This window comes from Bos indicus x Bos taurus, chromosome 11, assembly GCF_003369695.1.
Source record: "Bos indicus x Bos taurus breed Angus x Brahman F1 hybrid chromosome 11, Bos_hybrid_MaternalHap_v2.0, whole genome shotgun sequence".
Lineage (NCBI taxonomy): Eukaryota > Metazoa > Chordata > Mammalia > Artiodactyla > Bovidae > Bos > Bos indicus x Bos taurus.
In genome coordinates, this window is record NC_040086.1 from 101,790,641 (window position 1) to 101,807,532 (window position 16,892).

Below are 16,892 nucleotides of genomic sequence, written 5' to 3' on the forward strand. Positions count from 1 at the left end.
AGCACGTGGGAATTAGTTCCTGACCAGAGATGGAACCCAGGTCCCCTGCACTGGGAGCTCGGAGTCTTAGCCACTGGACCACCAGGGGAGTCCCGAGACTCTCTATCTAATGTATGTGTAATTCATTTATTATGTTTATTACTTTCACTGTCTGCTTCCCCACTAGAATGTTACAAAGGTGACGATTTTTGTTTCTTTTGATCCCTGGTGTGTCCCAAGCACCGGGAATGGTGCCCAATTCAATAAATATTAAAGGAATTTTTAAAAAAGTTTCAGTTCATAGAAAGAAGAAAACAACAGGCTGTAATGTTTATCTCTTGGTAAGCCAGCCCGGCATTCTTCTCCAGATCATGGGTCACTGTGGATCTCCCCGTAGCGGGGGTGAGTCTCATCAGCAAACATGGGACAGTCAGTAGCCAAGACACTCACATTCCAGCATGGAAGACATGGGGCTGTTCTGAGCTCCCCTCCCCTGCGCTCTGTTCGGGCTCAGAGTGAGCTACTGAGCCCACACCTAACGCCTGGGGCTGATTCACGCTACAAAGGCTATAAATACTGAGTTAATACCTGACCCTTCCATAAACTTCCCATGAGCTGGGCTCATGGTTTGCGGCCCTTCTTCAGCACTGCTTTCTAGTTTTTCTTTGTATTTTCAAGTAGGAACTGCTTTGGTCTAACATTTCCAGACCTTGCCTTCATCTCTGATTTCCATCTCTACAACTCCTACCGACGTGCCGTATCTCGTCTATCCAGTTTTCAAAGAAAGAGGAAAATGGGTTTCGGAGACCTAAGTTGCTGGGTCACAGCTCTATAGACCTGACGTAAGCCAAGATAAAGCCTCATTTGTGCAAAACGCGAGGATGGATGAAATTAACATTTAATATCACTTTAAAGCCTTCCGTGCCTGCTTCCAATCCCTGCAGAATTAGGGAGACTGAAGGCTTTTGCTGGTGAGCAGAGCTGCCTGGTTGGCCTCCCAACCTGTGAGGGGGCATGTGGGTTGAGGTGGGACAATGCCCGGTCGGGTTATCCATCTACAACCACCCAAGAAATTGACCAACCTTTCTTGGCCCCGGAGACCGTCTCCTCACTGGAGTGCACGTAATCTTCAAACAGCGTCTGCAAGACCGTGGCTCGTTCCCGGATTTCCTGGGGGCCAGCGGCGCGGGATTTCTGGGAAGGTGACGGAAGGATTAGAGGACAGACAGTCAGAGTCAGGAATAATGAAGCGGTTTATAATAGATTTAATAACAGTAAAATCACACAGTAACCACCAAGGGGCCACCAAGGGTAATCCTTTCAATATTACTAGGGAAGAAAAAGGAGTGATAAAGATGTTAAAGTCAAGCAAAGATGAGGATGGCTTTGTGAGGGAGCAGGTCGGGTCTCTTATTTATTTACTTGTTTACTTTTCTTCCTGGCCTCTTATCACGCGTGTTCAAAGTGAAAGTCTATGGGAGACACTTTGGAATTTTCGAAGTCCAATTCAGGCCTTTAAAACATGATGGGACAGAAGCGGTTTTCAGAGGAACCTTGTATGTCCCACTTAGGCTTTCAATCTGCCCCCTGCCTGGTATTCATCGGTGGAGCCCTGGACATTCCTATCCAAGAGCAACCCACAGCCACCTGCCCACAACATGGTCTGTCCCTGAATCACAGAGCACATGTCCTCACTCCTGAGAGGTCCAGACTCTCAGTGTTCCAGAAACATTCTTGCAGCCCAGAGCCCTGTGCCCAGGAACCCACGGAGGACTGGGCTGCTCCAGCCAACCATGCGAGGCCACCGCCATGGATCTCTGCAGCCAACCGTCCCTCTGTAAGAAGTCATATTTGTATGCACAAAAGACCCTACAGGTGGAAAATGTGAATAAAACCAAAATTTCATTTCTTTTCAGCCTTTAGCAACCCCAGAGAAAAGATTTCCTTTCTTTACATCCCCCCGAAAACACGTGGCTTATGTGTCATATCTTGACACGAACGCTGTCTCCTGAATATGAAACTGAGAATCAACAGAACCCAAACTTGGCTAATCCGCCTTCCCAGAGGTGTTGATCCTTTGGATGGTGCTAATGAAGCTCCAGCCCTCCTCACCCGCCACACCCGACGTGGGTCACCAGGAGAAAACCTGCATGAGGCCCAGTTCATGTTCCTTTTAACTCCCATAGAGGACAGGGGGCGTGCTCTGGGGTCTGCTGACCGCGCCTCTCGCAGGCACCCTGGCATCTTTCACAGTTAAAGCTGTTGGAGGAAGACTAAAGGGTGGGGCGGGGGGAGAAAAAGCCTCCTTCTTGGGGGCAGAGTTTGTCTCTGTATTAATAGAGACTTAACAACCTGAAAATGTTTTTAGTTTAGTCAAATCATTCCTGCTATCTGTTTGGTTGATGACAGTCTAGCTGATTTCACGGTACATGGTCCCCCTAAGGGTTTTATCCACTCAAATGTCAAGAGAAAAGTCACTCAGGAGCTGTGTTACGAAAGTGGACATTTGCTGTTGTCATTAACAAGGATTTCTTTACCCTCTTAACTGATGTGAAATGCAAACTTCTTTCTTGCTGTCCTCCTTTCGTTAAGCCACCTCAGCAACGAGACTGTCACCTTCCTTGCGCTTTTTTTTTAATATGAATGTGAAATTAGCAAGGATGCCCTTTCCCCTGGCGGACAGAATCCTCTGTTATTAAAAAGTAAAGCACTTTAATAATGAAAACTTTTTCCTCTTTTTCCTGTGTTTTAACTGTTTAAAATTAATGAGAAGGGCAGAATGGTTGTCAAAGCGATATTGAAAGCCGGGCAGCCAGGACCGAATAAGCACAAAAATCCCTCCAGAGTGTTAAATAAACAGAGCTCCAGCCCTCTCCAATCCCTCTGTTGGTTATTGTATACATTCTGTAACAGCTCTCAGAATAGATCTGAGAGCCAGGGAGGCAGAGAGGTTTCAGAATTCCAATAAAGGCCTCAAATTAAAGACAGCCTGGTGCGAATTCCAGGAGAAAATTAAAGAGACCTCAAGCTTAAGTGACAGGTGACTTGCTTCTGTGTCACAACTGTCAGGGGATTTAGTGATAATATGGCAATATATTACAAAGGGCTTTTCTTATTCCCCCCTTTAGGTTTCAAAATGAGGCATCTTTTCTTCCCAACCAAAAAAAAAAAATTACATATACACATATATATAATGTGTGTATACCAGTAAAATACGTAGAAAAAAGGCGATAAAACTAGGTTCGCACATTTGAAATGATGAGGTCAGTTTTAGCAGAATATAAGAAAAAGTTAATGGCAGGAAACATCATACACTAAAGAGAAAGCAGGTCTTAGTCCCCCCCGCCCCTTGCCACTTCCAGAAATACTTTATTTTAAAATTGCCCCTCTTGAGAATGAACGAGGTATTTTTCCGTTGTCTTCTGGGGAGGACAGTCTAAATTTAAACTGAAGACAGAAGGGGCAGAGTCAGGCAGCACCGGCTCAGCCCCAGACAGGGAAGAAGCTCCCATAATGAGGGGGTGAGACCCCAGAGGGCACATCTCCGAGGACCGGCCCCCCCAACCCTCAAAGACACAGACTTAGTCCTGCTTAATGAAGCAGCTCGCAACTAGCAGACGGTGGGTGGTTTAGGAAAAAAACATTTCCAAAGGTCTAGACACACTCAGTGCTCTGTGTCTGTAGAGACTTTCTGGTCTTGGGAAGAACAGACAATCCACAAAAACTAGACGATGGCTAGTGATCTTATTTTAATCTTTCATGATGCCAAGGAGCTTTCTGTTAGGATGAGCTTATAGGTGTATCTCATTGGACAAAAAAAACTTTTAGGAAGAATATGTTTGGGTGTGTGTTTATAATGTGGAGATGGAAATTCATGCCTATCAAGAGTCAACAGATGAGTACAAGACAGCTGGGCGGGGTTATTTTTGTTGTAAAAAGTTTTAGGTGGGAGCAGTTGGGGTGGGAGACTTTTTTTTATCTGAAGCATGTGTTTTGACATTGCCAACTTCTAAGGTATTTTTAAACTAAATGGAAGGATTTTGTTTTAATCACTGTACTGCCAAGCTGAATTTTACCTCCACAGTCCCTAGAACCTTCTGAGCACTTCCCAGTCAAGTTGAAAGATCAAATTTATTCTCTTTGTAGGTGGGTGAACATTCGCACGCCCAGACGCAGCTATATATATTTTATATACCTAAATATGAAATATACATTTTACAGATGCTTCACTCGCTTGCTTTCTGTTCACGGAAGCCCTAAAATGTATGTGCCAGAGGGACATTTACAATGGCCTTCAACCAAGCTGGGTGAAGATGGGCTTCATGATGAGGCACCTGGCTCAGCATGAAGGCCCAGCCACCGCACCCACCTTTGTGTGCCAGGCACTGGCTGGTACGCCAGCAAGAACTGCCCACATCAAAGATGCCAATTAGGGCACTGCATCTTTCAGGCAAAACAGAATCAAAAGTTGTGTCCAGCATTCACTTTATTCTCTTTACCATTCATAGGATTCACGCACATAATACACTCTTGAAGGCAGTAACCTACATAATAATCAGTAATGCAGTCAACTGAGTTTTTGTTTTGCTTTGTCCTGTGAATGAAAGGTAAATTTGGGCAAACAGGTGGTGCTGATGGATGTGACATCTAGAACCTGGCATGACTAGTTGAGTTTTCTAAGTTAACCAGTTAGTTATTTTGGCGTGGTAGAAGCCTGGCCTTACTTAGCACTTTTTCTCTTTCAAAGATCACCAGACCGTAAAAATATCGAAACATCATGTCCATCAAGGCAGCAGTTCAGGGCGGAGGTGAGCTCACATGACCCACAGTGCTCCGTGTGTTGTTTTATTTAAACCTCACAGCGGCCTGGCAGGACAGGTACTAGAGACGTCCTCCTTCTCCAGGGGGGAAACCCAGGCTGGGGAGGATCTGCCCCAGGTTGCAGAATGACTGACTGTGAAGCCAGGACTCGGGTCCGAGCCTGTCGGACTCTGGGCCCCGCCTCCCACCCACCATCTCAGGAGGGCTCCTCAAGCCCCAGCTAGCCTTCCAGGCTGGTCTCGAGCCACAGAAAAGGCTTAGGGAGAGGAACTAGGGCCGCCAGCCACAGGGCGGATGTTTACAGAATGGCTTGTTTCCGAGAGAGCAGAGGAAGGTTCTCTTGCTCTGGGGAAGAGTCCTACAGGAGGCGCCCTGTGCCCGTCCACAGCCTCCCCAGAGATACTCGGAGACACAGGACCATCAGCACCCGGGACAGAACTGGGCTGTGCTTAGGGGATAAATACTGAAACCAGAGCCAGTCCTGGCAACAGTGTAAGTGAAGACAAGGTTATTGAAACCTTCACTATCTCCTTCACTATCTCCTTCACTAATTTTGCTGCTTGCTCTTCATTCCGGAGAACGGTCAAAGTGAAAGTCGCTCAGTCGTGTCTGACTCTTTATGACCCCATGGACTGTAGCCTGCCAGGTTTCTCTGTTCATGGAATTCTCCAGGTAAGAATACTGGAATGGGTAGCCATTCCCTTCTCCAGGGGGTCGTCCCCAAACAGGCACAGAACCCAGGTCTCCCACATTGCAGGCAGATTCTTTACCGTCAGAGCCACCAGGGAAGCCAAGTGCTAATTTTCCACTTAGTGTGAAACTGCAAAAAAAAGGCACTGGGCTTCGTGTCAATGAGTCTGAGCTTCAATTCCATATATGCTTGTGCTGCTAACTGATGTGATATAATAATAATAATAAATACACTTCAGTCCCTGTGTTGGAACTCTTGGGTTATTTTTCGCTCAATTCTTCAATCTCCTTCTGAGAAGAAAACTAAAATTATCTCAGTTGTACACAGGAAGAAACTGACCCTAAGGTCTAGTCCTGGCCCGAAGCCACACAGCTGGTGAGATGAGGATTCAGGCCCAAAGGCCGTGCTCCTGACCACTGGGCTATCCCATCCTCAGACAGCTCCCCGGGTGCCCCTGCTCAGCCCACAGAGCTGTCCTGGGGCTGTAATTACACAGCTGTGGAAACATCTGGAAAAACAGAAAATAAACCCTGCCCCCTAACTAGAATTTGCAGTAGTTTCTGAAGAACAGAGAAGTGTGCCAAGACCCATGAGTCTCTATAGTTTCCAGCCAGTTCCCACGACAACAGTCTATTATTATGGGATGGCCTGAAGGCCTGGGGGGACCAGACCCTCTGTAGTGAAATATCACTTAATATAACAGGTTGATCAACCAAGTCCTTAATAGCTTTTCTTGTTCATGGGGATTGTTGTTGTGGTACCATTTACTGCCCAAATTTCACCTCTATGAACACAGCTGCTTAGTTGCTCAGTCATGTCCAACTCTTTGTGACCCCATGGACAGTAGCCTACCAGGCTCCTCTGTCTATGGAATTCTCCAGGCAAGAATACTGGAATGGGTTGCCACTGCCTTCTCAGGGGCGCTTCCCAACCCAGGGATTGAATCTGCGTCTCCTGCATTCGCAGGTGGATTCTTTACCCAATGAACCACCAGGGAAGCCATGAAAACAGCTAACGTTACCCAATCTAGAAAGCATTTTAGTTTCATTTACTTGCCTAATTAATACTGAATGGAGGCTTGCTGGTATCCCGTGAAGGACAGGTGGTCTGCTTTCACACCAGAAGGACCCACAATTATCAGTGCACCCTCAAGGATATTCCTTCAGCTCTCTAAGCCTCAGTTTTCTCATCTATGAAGTGGGAGAGTAACACCCGCCTTGTGGGCTGCTGAGAGGCTAAGACGGGACCAAGTGTGGGAAGAGCTCATCAGCACAGAGCCAGGCCCAGAACACACGCTGGGCAACAGACATCTGCTCCTCTCCTCTCCTTAGTGCACTTCTGCAGGTTCTCTCTGGAACAGGACAACTTAAATCGGGGTCAGGCAAACAGACTCCTTGCCTCGGAGAGAATAATGATCCAAATAAATACATGTACTAACGCACAAAAGAGACTCTTAAACTTCACCTATTTGGCTCTGATTTTCCAGTCTATCCACAGGCATCGGGGCAGAGATGCAAAAATAACCAAATATTAAAATTTCATGGACAAAATTATACAGAGCAACACTACACACACACAGATACACACACACAAGTCTAGGTGGTAGACCTAGTAACATGGTAGAGGGGAGTGGAAGTGCTTCCAAGCAGGGGGAGGCCTCAGAAAGAAGCAGGAAAGGCTGTCCGGGGAGGCCTGTGCTGCTCAGGATCTCCATATGGAAGTGCTCAGATGATAAAAATTCTTCTTGCTAATGACCTCAACTTTACTCTTCCTCTGCGTATAGCACACGTTAGAAAATGGATGAACTAAGTGTGTCTGAAAGGAGGTTCTGAGACATTTGCTTTTCCACGCGGTCCTGGGTGGATGGGGCAGGCCAGGTGTCCGTGTGGGTAAGCTGGAGGGGGACCACCAGGGCTGAGCATGGAGCGCTGCTGCCTCCAGAACCTTTCTGGCCGGGGACGAGCCCTCCTTTTGGGGAGACTGCTGCTGCCTGGCAGACACCCAGGGCGGATGGGGGCCCATTAACTGGATGGGCCAGCAAATGCATCCAGAAGCAAAGAGAGAGAAACGCCAGCAAGATGTGGCCTCGTCTAATGTTCATGGTCCCGAAAACACACACTTTACTCGCCAGTGGTAGGGAGTGCCCAGTACTCAGAGTCGCTGCCTCCCCACACCAGGAGATGAGTGACGTCTGTGAGCAGCAAGCACAGTCAACAATGAAACTCACCTGGCCTCCCCCTCGTCTCCCTTTAAAACATTCATCCTTTGTCAGAACAGACAAAATGTCTTCCATCTTCACCTCAGAAACGCTGTAAAAAGAAGGACATATAGAGGTAAGCTTTTTATTCTTCCAGAAACATTATTCTATCAACTGTGATGCATAATATTGGCCTCTCTTCTGGCTAACCAGATATAAAGGAGAAGTGACACTTGGTCACAGGAAAGGGAATGTTTTCCTAACCTTTCAGGAATTCGGAAGGAAGGGGAGTCTATGACATTAGAGGGACAGAAGGGTGACATTACCACCAATTCTCATCCTCCCGGATACATGTACATAGGCTACGTTTAGAATCTCTTTTATGGGGATCACATCATTATTTCTTAATAAATCTGGAAAACTACAGAGGCCTGCTTATTGACATATTACCTGGACTTGAGCAGAAGGCAACAAGCCAAAAAAACATTTCCGACAGTCCCTTTCGATAAAGGAGGTGGCTGAAGACCCTTAGTCGGGTAAACAAATGCCTGAAAGTGAACAGGTGGCCAACGTCTCCCGCTGACAGCGCCAGAACTCTGTCCTAATCTACCCCGAGGGACCTTCCTGACTGTCATCCCTGAATTACTCAAGGGTGAGAACCAAATGACCTCTGGCAAATGTATAGAGTTATGGGCTAACAGCTGAAACCAGAACTCAGGCTTCACTGTGAATGGGAGCCACGAGGAGCCAGGATGAGATGCTGCAAGCAGCCTCTTGGGGGAGTCTGGACAGCACACTGTCCCCCTTGGCTCTGGAAGGCCCCAGCCTTTGTCCTGAAGAAGGGCATAGAGCAGAGTCCTGAGGCAGAGACAAGGAGAACAGATTTCCCAGGGAAGAAGGGAGAGGGAAGGAAGAGTTCTAGGGCAGGAAAACAGATTCTAAAAAGATAAATGACTTTCGGGGCTTCCCTGGTGGTCCAGTGGTTAAGAATCCGCCTCCCTCCGATGCAGGGGGCGTGGGTTCGATCCCTGGTCAAGGAACTAAGATCCGACATGCCACGGGGCAATTCAGCCCTGGGGCCACAACTAAAGAAGACCCTGTGAGGCGCAGAGAAAAGCCTGCGTGCCACAATGACTCAGCGCAGCCAAAAAAGGAAAAATGCTTTTCTTGTATGTTTTGTTTTTTTTTCAAAATTTAACAGCAAATTAGAATGTGAATGGCAACCTCTTCTGAGAGAGAAGACAACCCCCACTCCCTCCAAAAGGTGACTCTGACAAAGCTATGAATGAATACGTCACGTCTCTGACTGGGATGTACCTGCGCTGTGTCACCGCTTCCCCCAAACGCCCTCAGTCCCCAGCCCGCACCACTCCTTCTCGGCTGCCAGATTCAGGAAATCTTTTCACGGCAGTTAAGACTCAACCCGAGAAGGCGAGGTACATGCAGAGAGGGTAGGAGCTGGGGAAACTGTTCATAGTTTCCTGGAAAATCTATTTTTTCACGTGGGAGAAAAATGTTATGGCTACTGAATTTGCCTCTTATTCATGCCTGGAAAGCTGGAGCAAAGTAAAAACCGGAGCCCAGTCCTGTCTTTCCCTTTGTCCAGCTGCCTTGCCTCTATTAAAAAAAAAAAGAAGAGGAAGAAAACAAAAGGAAAAGCAATGTAAAAACTTGGGGTCAGATCCTGAAGTGAGGAGAAAGAAGGCAGGTACAGCGTTGTTCACCACCAGGGATACAGAGAACCACAATGCCAGAGGAAGGGGCAGTTTCCTCAGGCACACGGGAGTACTGTCGTGTAGCCGGGCGCCGCTCGTGGGCTGCGGTGGAGCACTGTTTACCCGAGGTGAGGAGTCCGGGCTGGCCCGGAGAGGTTCACAGTGTGAAAGAGCCTCCTCCTTGTCTAAGACGCCACTACTTCTGAGGAACAGAGCAAATCGATTCTGCCTATGTATGGTTCTATCAACAGCCCTGAGTCACCCCCACCTCGCTTTGGAGAGAGAGCGTGGGATAAATTCAAGGAACTGTCTTTCTTAAGCCTGATCTAAGAGACACGCATTTCGAGGAAGCTTTCCCATTTTAATAAACCTACGGTGACTTTCATTAGAAAAACGTTCAAAGGAGAAGTGGGGAAAAGTGAAGAAGTTGGCAAATACCAAGAAGTCACAAGGGTGCAAAGACGAACTTTTGAGTATCCACTCAGAGGCGGCATGGCCCGGGTCTCTCGCTCCCTCTGCTAAAGTATGTCGTCCGGGCCAGTTCCGTGGCGCTGGGGGCGTGGAGGTGGGTGGCAATTTGCTGTGATGGCCCTTGCTGCCGCCTGCCTTCCTGAATTTTCCCTGTAATTCATCAGCCACCCCAGCATCCCACCGCCTGGCTCTCAGGTCCTCAGGCACCAAATAGGCACATACTCCTTCCTCTTCCTTTTTTTTTTGATATTTAGATGTGTACCTTTTGGATTTCAAAAATCTTCAAGTCTGCCTTTTCCCACAGCACACTTTGGAATGACTTATTAGATTTAATTTTATTGTATGAAGTCAAAGAAACAGTCTGCATACACTTCCTCCGCAGACAGCCCTGCCTTGCACAGAAACCGGCACGTGTAACAACGCTCGGCAGTACCACAGCAGCAGACCCGATCACACTCAGGGTGACTAGAGCTCACCCACAAAATAGCCAGGGGTAGCAGAAGTAGTAGTCTTTTCTCACAAGGGAAAAGACGCGCGCCTTTCTGAAATAAACAAAAACCACTCTTTGACCTGACAGTAAGAGATGAGAGAACCGAGAGGAAAGCTCAAACTTTTATTCGGACTCTCCTGACGTGACCCCCTGGACCCATCGGGGCAGGCCCCGGCCTCCCCAATCCTGAGGCGTGGGGAGCGTGTTTTCTGAGGAAGCTGCACCCCATGAACCATCACACCGGCAACCTTGACAGTGCTGAGAGTGCTGCAGTTGGCTGAGACGCGGGGCGGGGAGTGGGGTGCTCCCCGTGGGGACAGCCACGCACAGTTCTCCCATCCAAGAGGGCGGCCAGGGCACGTCAGTGCAGATGGCGAGGTGACGGCGTTCCCAGTCCTGCACTTCAAGAGGAAAAGCCTTGCTACGTAAAACACAGGCTGGGCGAGGAAGCCACCCAGGAACACGACCCTCCAGTGAGCTACACTGTGCACCGCATCACCGCATGACGTCACAGCGGCCGGCCACTCTCGTGCCCAGCGTGCACTGGGCTGCCAACCTGTGCTCCAAACATGCTCTTGGCATCACTGTGCTTTGAGCAGAGGAAATGCATGAACCTAAGTAGATGAGTGTGAGTTTTTCACACATGCGTTTTGAAGCCCATTTTGAGGGCCTATTACTCCAGGTGCTGGAGATTTTACAGAAAACGTGACAAAACCACCTCGTCTCTAGGGCCCAGGTCAACACTTCCTGCTTTCATCAGGATCGCCTGGCCAGCTTGAGCTGCTGCCCTCCATCTTTGTCCTTGCTCAGGAAGATCGGGGTTGGATGGAAGCCCCCGGCCCAGGTTCCAAGCTGCCGAGCCCCATGGGGTCCCCAACCCAGGCGGAGGGAGGGGGACTGGGGCTTCACGCTGGGGGATGTGAGACACTGCCACCTGACTGGGTGCCCTTGCCCCCAAATGTGGGGTGTACAATAATTCACCCGCTCGGAACGGTTTCCTCTCTTGGCACACTTTCCAGGAGGAGGGAAAGTGATGAGTCCAAAGCATCATTTTTCTCACAGATAAATCACCTCTAAAGTCCAAAACGTTAATGAACTGCAGGAGACAAAACTCAGTGACTATAAGAGACCTCGGGGAGCTGGCTGGGAGGGTGGTGCACACTCACTTCACAGCAAGAGCGATGGAGTGCAGACCTCTCCCTGAAAGAGAGACGGAGTGCAACCGCTCATTCCCTGACTCGGAGCGGCAATGCGGGGAGAGCTGTCATGTGCTGGCGGCATGAAGGGTTTTAGTCTTTGCCACTGGCTATCCTGGGACTCATTGAGGGATCACAAGGGTTAATGGCTCTTCGTCAGCTTACAAGGCCCAGCCACTGTAAGAAGCGACAGAAAGTTAATTAGGAGAGATCAGCGGAAACCCCGTTCAGGTTTCTGACTCACTTGATTTTGTGAGAAGCCAACGAGTTGACATATTCTGCCTCCGAAGGAGCCAAGACGAGCAGGCTGCTCCCATGGCAGCCAATCCGGGCCGTTCTCCCAATCCGGTGGATGTATTCGGCAGGTGAAGACGGAGCGTTGTACTAAAAGAGGGGCACGAAAATGAAGGCATTCACAGATCAAGGGATTGCCATTAATTGGAAGTGCAATACCCCTCACCTGCCTCCAGGTATCCCAAGAATTAAATCCTGGTGCTATGGTTACCCCACCACCATCACAAGGAGAAGTCACTCAACCCTGAAACTCCCGGCTTCATTGGAAATAACAAGGCTCCAACATGCCAACAGGAACAGTGGCCAAGTTTCAGATAAACGAGACATCTTCCCGTCCCAATATCTCCTTTTTAATTTCACTTCTCCACAGGTCTCCTCGCTTTCCTATTTGCATCTTTTCACGGAGGTGACTGGGCAAGGTGAGAATGCAGGCAGGATGGCCGCACGACCTTGGCCTACTTCCTCGAGAGACAGAGCAGTGGGGCTGCGGGCACAGAAGATGGCGCACACGGTATAGAGGGATCGGGTCCCAGCGCCTCGCTGCAGGCCCCCCAGTCCCTGTGAAGTGGGGCTGCAGGCGGATTCAGAGGTAGGTTCCCTTCCAAAGGGACACACTCTGCTCCTGTGGACAGCGTTCCTGGCCCGGGAGACAGGCAAATGCTCGAATTCAGCAGAACGGGCATGCTCCCTGGCAGTAACTGGTCATCATTAACGCTAACTGACCCTGCACTCATTCTGCCCTTTTGTCCTTTGCTGCTACCCGGCTCAAACACCATGGGCTGAGATGACCACGGTGGCAGGCCAGGCATATTAAACTAATCCATACCCACAATTACAGGGGGGCACTCAATGACCAATTCTATGTGGCTCGTCTCGCACACATTAAAATCATCCTTCCTATTTCACATCTGCCCTGTGGCCGGCAGGAGAGAAGACACAATGCCTCTGGTCGCAAAGTCATTGTGTGCGGTGAGCAGAGCAGATCTCTAGCCAGTGACAATCCTGCAATTCCACTAAAATGTGAATCAACTATGACTCACGTAAACAGGGCATGTGCCCCCTGGCCCTCTCACAGAAGGGCTTAAAAATACCACTCTGCAGACTAATGAAAAGAAAAAACAAAACTGAAACCACCAGGCTCTAGGGCTAATGCCCGTACCCTCTGGCAAGGCGGCGAAGGCCGGAGGTTTGCGTAAGATGCTGTCAGGGCCTTAATTGCCCCCGCAGGTCAGTGTGCACCACAGCTCTCAGGACAGCTGAGCCAACTGTCTTCCCGACACAACGAGGCCTCCCAGGGGCCCAGTGGTTTCCGTTATTTTCAGAGTGCTGAAACTCGGGGTGTGACACGCGTTTGTCTGGGGGCTGGGGAGCCCGCCCCTCCTTCCCGCAGCTGTGCAGCCTGGAGGCTGAGCTGTGGTGGTCGGGGGGCTGGGGTAAGGAGAGACAGCAGGAGAATGGTGCAGATCAGGCTGGTGGCTGCCTGGGGACCAGGCAACACCCAAGAGGATCTTAATAATTACTCTACTTAGAGCCAAAGCATCTACTCATGATCGTACGTTCCGGCCTCAAGCCTGCGCGATAACAACGAGAGAGGTTACCTGGACAATCCATGTGACTTGAGGGAGATCCAAGCCCCGAGCTGCAATATCCTTCAAAACAGAAAAGAACAAAACATGGCTTAGGATGGAGTTTCTCAACCTTTTTGGGGTCCTGGGCCCATTTGATGATCCAGTGCAAACACTGAGGGCTCATCCCTGGGAATGTGCACAGGCGTGCATACAACTTCAGGAACCCACTGGTGTCCACCTGTGGGTAAAATTCTGCTTTAGGGATGAGTTCTACTGAACCTGTGGTGAGGCAGCCACAACCCACTTCACTGCAAAGTATCACCTGCACGCAGACCGGAGAACTGGAACGAGTCACGGGCTGCTGTGTCGTGTTAAGAATTCAGAGAACTGCTGGCATGTTTTACATTTTATCTGAAACACCCCTTTATGGTGAACACGGTCATGGGTTATTGCCCATGCCTGGTCTTATCAGCAATGCTGAGCGATAATGTGCTTTGAGGCAGGATTCTGGAAGGTCACCCCGAGGTACGTCCTCATGGGGGTGAGCCCCAGAGTCACTGACCAAGGACGCTGCTCATGGGCCTTGGAGAGCAGGAAGGACCAAACGATGCTCCCTCTTCTGATAGGTGGTTACAATCAGAACACCGGCCAGAGATTTAAACAGACAGACACAAAGTATAAAAGCAATGGAGACTGCTTTTTTCCTTTGAGCTGGCCACTGTCTCAAGAGCAAAGACTCTGCTCTCTGGTATGTCTGGCCACTCTGGCAGGGAGACTGGAAAATGGGAATCTTTCCATCTTTGGCAGTAAACACACAGCCAGCATCCACCTCCAAGGGCAAGCCACACCAAGAGCAGCCCCAGGCAGCAGGCTCTGAGCACTCCCCGTACATGAGAACACTGTACCTGCGTCATCTAGACTCATCGTCAAAATAACGCCTCAAAACAGAGGGGAACCAAGATTCAGAGAGGTTAAGTAACTTGTCCAGGGACACAAAGCTAACAAGCAGAGGGTAGCCCGCCCACCCAAGTCTGCTCTTTTCCAAGACCAAATTACCCTGCACGGTTCCGCCATCAAAGAAGATGCTGTGTCCCGTATACACGGTGGGAATGCAAAATGGCGAGGAATCTGGGGATATCCAGAAAAATTACACATGCACTTGCCCTCTGACCCAGAGCGATCTCCCCTCTAGAAATCCATCCCAAAGGTACACTGGTGAAAATGTAAATGACCGATGCACAAGGCTATTCATTTCAGCACTGCTTATGACTGCTGGTCTGGTGAACACCCCAGTGTCCAGCAGGAGACAGGCTGAATAAAACATGGCAATGACCACCACACAGAACAGAGCTACAAAAAGATGGAGGCGCCACCACACTGATATGGAGAATGTCGGGGCTACATTTTGAGTGCAAACAGTATGCTTTTGCATAAGGAGTGGAGAAAATACAAATATACTGGGCTCATATTTCAAAAGGAAATACTGGAGGGAAAAACCCCAAAGCTTATCAAAATAGTGAGCTACAGGGAAAAGAAGAGAACGGGGGGGAGGGGACCAGGATGGGTCCTGTACGCTGTTAAGGCCCTTATAATTTTAACCCTGAGACCATGTTTCAATGCAATTAAAAAGGAAGACAAGCTGCTGTCATGCAACAGGAAGGACAGAGCGTCACCCATGACATATTCTTGCCAAAACACAAACAAAATCCTAAGACTGGAATCTAAACGAATGTCCACACCTACTGCGGGGAGGGAAGAACAAGGTAAACAGCACCTTAAGGACACAACTAGGCAAATGCGGGATGCGGGGTATTTATTCTGAAGAACAACAGTCTTTCTTCAGCTAAAAAATCCAGGGAACAAAAAGGAGGGTAATAAAAATAGAAGACTTCCCTGGTGGTCTGGTGGTTAAGAATCTGCCTTACAATGCAGGGGATGCGGGTTCAATCCCTGGTCCAGGAACTAAGATCCCACATCCCATGGGGCAACTAGCCTGCAGGCCACAACTAGAGAGTCCATGTCCTGCAAAGATTCTACGCGCTGCAACTATGAGGGGGCTGAAGCACCCAAAGAAATACATAGAAGACGTTAGGCAGATGGATAAATGGACAGACGGACAGACACTCCAAGAACACCTGGAAGGAGGTTCACCAAACTGTCAGCTGTGGTTATCCCCGGGTCCAGAGGCTTGGGGGCATTATAGGCTACCGCTCCAGTATACTTGGCCTTCCCTGTGGCTCAGCTGGTAAAGAATCCACCTGCAGTGCAGAAGACCTAGGTTTGATCCCTGAGTTGAGAAGACCCCCTGGAGAAGGGAACAGCTGCCCACCCCAGTGTTCTGGCCTGGAGAGTTCCATGGGCTGCATAGTGCATGGGGCTGCCAAGAGTCGGACACGACTGAGTGGCTTTCACTTCCACTCTTTGCAGTTTCCTGTGTTGTCTGCTTCGTTTTTCTTTTGACAATGAATGTATATATTATTAACCCCATTTTTATTATAGAAAAATTTAAACCTACAAAAAACCCACAAGAATAGTACCACGAACACTTGTCAACCCTTCCCCCCGATTCACCAACTGCTAAACTGTCACATCTGTTTTTTCCTCTCTGTACAGTCACATTTTTCAGAACCCCCTGAAAGGAAGTTGCAAACATGATGACATCTCGCCCCTCAAACCTCAGCACAGATCACCTCAGTAAGAGGACATTCTCCTACCAGTCGCAACACTGTGGGCACACCCAAGAAACTTAGAATAACTTTATTTTCCAATAATCAGCCCATCTTCAAGTTTCACAATCTGTACCTAAGATGATTTTTATAATAGGTCAGTGAAAAAGTAATTGTGATTTTAAGTCATTGTAACTAGGCTCAAACACATCTTTATTAATCAAAATAGGAACCACTGAAATCAACACATTTTTGCCAATGAGAAATAAGTTTGTTTATTCCTGTAGTGTAAAAATTTGTGCTTCAGGATTCAACAAACTCTTGGAAAGCATTCTCTGCCTTCTGTTGGTTGTGGAAGTGTTTTCCCTGCAAAAACTTGCTGAAATGCTTGAAGAAGTGGTGGTTTGTTGGCAAGAGGTCAAGTGTACATGGCGGATGAGGCAAAACTCCGTAGCCCAATCTGTTCAACTTCTGAAGTGTTGGTTGTGTGATGTGTGGGCGGACATTATTGCAGAGAACTGGGTCCTTTTTGTTGACCAATGCTGACTGCAGATATGGCAGTTTTCTGGACATCTCATCAATTCGCTGAGCATACTTCTCAGATGGAATGGTTTCACTGGGATTCAGAAAGTTGTCAATCAGACCAGTAACAGACCATCAAACAGTGACCAGGACCTTTTTTCGGTGCAAGTTTGGCTTTGGGAAGTGCTTTGGAGCTTTTTCTCTGTCCAACCACTGAGCTGGTTATCACCAGTTGTCATATAAAATCTACTTTTCGTCATACGTCAGAATCTAATCGAGAAA

The 16,892-nt window shown here is 48.6% G+C and overlaps 1 protein-coding gene across 2 annotated transcripts in view; it reads right to left on the reverse strand.

Moving 5' to 3' along the window:
- Positions 1–16,892, reverse strand: part of DDX31 (DEAD-box helicase 31) — a 73,752-nt gene that overhangs the window by 24,716 nt on the left and 32,144 nt on the right. For both annotated transcript variants that reach the window (XM_027556660.1, XM_027556661.1), the window contains exons 15-18: positions 13,453–13,503; positions 11,805–11,944; positions 7,719–7,800; positions 1,062–1,173 (exon numbers count right to left, since the gene is read on the reverse strand). In XM_027556660.1, the coding sequence (XP_027412461.1) occupies positions 1,062–1,173; positions 7,719–7,800; positions 11,805–11,944; positions 13,453–13,503 (385 nt within the window). The remainder of the gene's footprint in view (positions 1–1,061; positions 1,174–7,718; positions 7,801–11,804; positions 11,945–13,452; positions 13,504–16,892) is intronic.